This window comes from Athene cunicularia (assembly GCF_003259725.1).
Source record: "Athene cunicularia isolate RWA chromosome 20 unlocalized genomic scaffold, athCun1 chr20_part2, whole genome shotgun sequence".
Lineage (NCBI taxonomy): Eukaryota > Metazoa > Chordata > Aves > Strigiformes > Strigidae > Athene > Athene cunicularia.
The window spans coordinates 29,199-31,720 of record NW_020799126.1 but is presented as its reverse complement, the minus strand read 5'-3'; the positions used below and the strand labels follow the sequence as shown (position 1 = coordinate 31,720).

The 2,522-nt window shown below is 66.1% G+C and overlaps 2 protein-coding genes across 2 annotated transcripts in view; both read left to right on the top strand.

Moving 5' to 3' along the window:
• Positions 1-2,522, top strand: part of NSFL1C (NSFL1 cofactor) — a 14,358-nt gene that overhangs the window by 4,977 nt on the left and 6,859 nt on the right. The window lies entirely within an intron of this gene.
• LOC113487704 (tyrosine-protein phosphatase non-receptor type substrate 1-like) lies at positions 72-2,178 on the top strand. The gene is made up of 3 exons (XM_026862393.1): positions 72-482; positions 838-1,188; positions 1,737-2,178. The coding sequence occupies exons 1-3, from the start codon at positions 404-406 to the stop codon at positions 2,117-2,119; spliced, it is 813 nt and encodes a 270-aa protein (XP_026718194.1). The 5' UTR covers positions 72-403; the 3' UTR covers positions 2,120-2,178.

Sequence of the window (2,522 nt, the reverse complement as noted above, 5' to 3'; positions counted from 1 at the left end):
CTCTGCCCCCCCAGGTTTGCCTGCAGGGGGGCTCAGGAGGAGCCCTGGGCCACTGGCCCGTGGGAGATGCCAGCCTGTGCCCCAACCCTGCTGGGCCGACACCCCCGGCCACGCGGGATGGATTGGGGTCCCTCCTGGGGGTTGCCCAGTGCTGGTAGCCAGGGCTGTGGCCCACGGGGAGAGCGGGACCAGCGGGTCTGGCGAGGACCAGGCCGTGACACAGGGTGGCGTGAAGGTTGCGGGGACTGGCTGTGTTAGGCAAAGGGTCTGTGGAGGAACTGTGCAGGCGGGGGGCCCCTTCCTTCCCCTTTGCTAGGAGAGAGCCCAGCAGCCTGCTGAGCCCCAGCCGAGCTGAGCCCCGCTAAGCCGAGCCCAGCCAAGCCAAGCCATCGAAGAGCAGGACATGGGAATCCCCACGGCTCCAGCGACCCGGGCGCTGCCTCTCGCCTGCCTGATGCTGCTCCTGCTCCGGAGAGCCTCGGGTGAGTGGGGGCCCCCCAGGGCCCCGGCACCTTTCCCACGGCACACTCCCCCTGGTGCTGGCAGGGCAATCCTTCCCGTGCCTGCTGGCATCTGGGGCTCTTCTCTCGCTGCCTCCCTTCCAGCTCGCTTTTATCCCCAGCCAAAGAGTTTGTTTTTCTGCAGCACGTCCTGGGGGCCCGAGGCCTTCCCGTCCCACAGTCCCGGGCAGTGCTGATGGCCCCAGGCGGTGAGGGACAGGGACGTCTCTCTGTCCCCTGCTCTGGGCTCACGGCTGGGGGTCTGGCGATGCCCCGTGCTGTGTCCCAGCTCTGGGGGACCCTCCTCAGCCCCAAACCCTCCTGTCACTGTGCCCAGGTGTGAGTCTCCAGACGGGTCAGAGCTTCAAGCTGCACCAGCCCCAGGACAAGGTGTCAGTGGCAGCAGGGGACACGCTCACCCTGACCTGCACCGTGTCTACAGACGGTCCCCTCGGCCCCGTGAAGTGGCTGAAGGCCTGGGGCAGCAGGAACGAGACTGTTTATGAGCAGACGGGCTCCTTCCCCCGTGTGACGAGGGTCGTGAGTGGGTCTGACGCAGATTTTAGCATCCGCATCAGCGATGTTCGCCCCGAGGATGTCGGCACCTATTACTGCGTGAAGTTCCGCACGTCGCTGCGTGGTGATGTGGAGTTTCGGCGTGGAAAGGGCACGGAGGTGTCCGTGTACAGTGAGTGGCGCTCCTTGAACTGCTACCGGTGGGAACTGGCCCTGCCGGGTGCAGCCCCTGGCACAGCCCAGCCCCGTGGGCTCTGCTTGGGGCGAGCGGGGATGGGGAAGGGGCTCAGGGGCCAGTCCCCGGAGGGGGTCCCATGGTGGGAGGAACCAGCAGAATCAGAGGCAGTCGAGCAGCCTGAGGCCACGTCTCCAGGAGCAGCTGTGCCACAAGCCTGCTGCAGGGCTCAGGGGGGCGCATCCTGGGGCTCAGTGATGCACATCACTCCGGCGAGTATTTGGGGCTCTTCTCTCGCTGCCTCCCTTCCAGCTCATTTTTATCCCCAGCCAAAGAGTTTGTTTTTCTGCCGCAGGTCCCGAGGGCCCCGGGCTCTTCCCCATCCCGCAGTCCCGGGCAGTGCTGATGGCCGCAGGGGGGAGGGACGGGGATGTCTGTGTGTCCCTTGCTCTGGGCTCGGGGCTGGGGGTCTGGCGATGCCCCGTGCTGTGTCCCAGCTCTGGGGGACCCTCCTCAGCCCCAAACCCTCCTGTTGCTGTGCCCAGGTGTGTGGCCCCTGACAGATCGGGGCTTCGAGCTGCACCAGCCCCAGGACAAGGTGTCTGTGGCAGCAGGGGACACGCTCACCCTGACCTGCACCGTGTCTACAGACGGTCCCCTCGGCCCCGTGAAGTGGCTGAAGGCCTGGGGCAGCAGGAACGAGACTGTTTATGAGCAGACGGGCTCCTTCCCCCGCGTGACGAGGGTCGTGAGTCCATCTGACACAGATTTCAGCATCCGCATCAGCGATGTTCGCCCCGAGGATGCCGGCACCTATTACTGTGTCAAGTTCAGCAAGTCGCTGGCTGGTGAGGAGGTGTTTCGGCATGGAAAGGGCACGGAGGTGTCCGTGCACGGTGAGTGGGGCTCCCTGAGCTGCTCCTGGTGAGCACCAGCCCTGCCGGGTGCAGCCCCTGGCACAGCCCAGCCCCGTGGGCTCTGCTTGGGGCGAGCGGGGATGGGGAAGGGGCTCAGGGGGGCGCATCCTGGGGCTCAGTGATGCACATCACTCCGGCGAGTATTTGGGGCTCTTCTCTCGCTGCCTCCCTTCCAGCTCATTTTTATCCCCAGCCAAAGAGTTTGTTTTTCTGCCGCAGGTCCCGAGGGCCCCGGGCTCTTCCCCATCCCGCAGTCCCGGGCAGTGCTGATGGCCGCAGGGGGGAGGGACGGGGATGTCTGTGTGTCCCTTGCTCTGGGCTCGGGGCTGGGGGTCTGGCGATGCCCCGTGCTGTGTCCCAGCTCTGGGGGACCCTCCTCAGCCCCAAACCCTCCTGTTGCTGTGCCCAGGTGTG

Bases quoted from the DNA above. Each gene is read 5' to 3' on its own strand.
- LOC113487704 (XM_026862393.1), top strand. From the start codon at position 404: ATGGGAATCCCCACGGCTCCAGCGACCCGGGCGCTGCCTCTCGCCTGC. The intron at 483-837 runs GTGAGTGGGGGC...CACTGTGCCCAG, and splicing joins CCTGCTCCGGAGAGCCTCGG to GTGTGAGTCTCCAGACGGGT. The intron at 1,189-1,736 runs GTGAGTGGCGCT...TGCTGTGCCCAG, and splicing joins CACGGAGGTGTCCGTGTACA to GTGTGTGGCCCCTGACAGAT.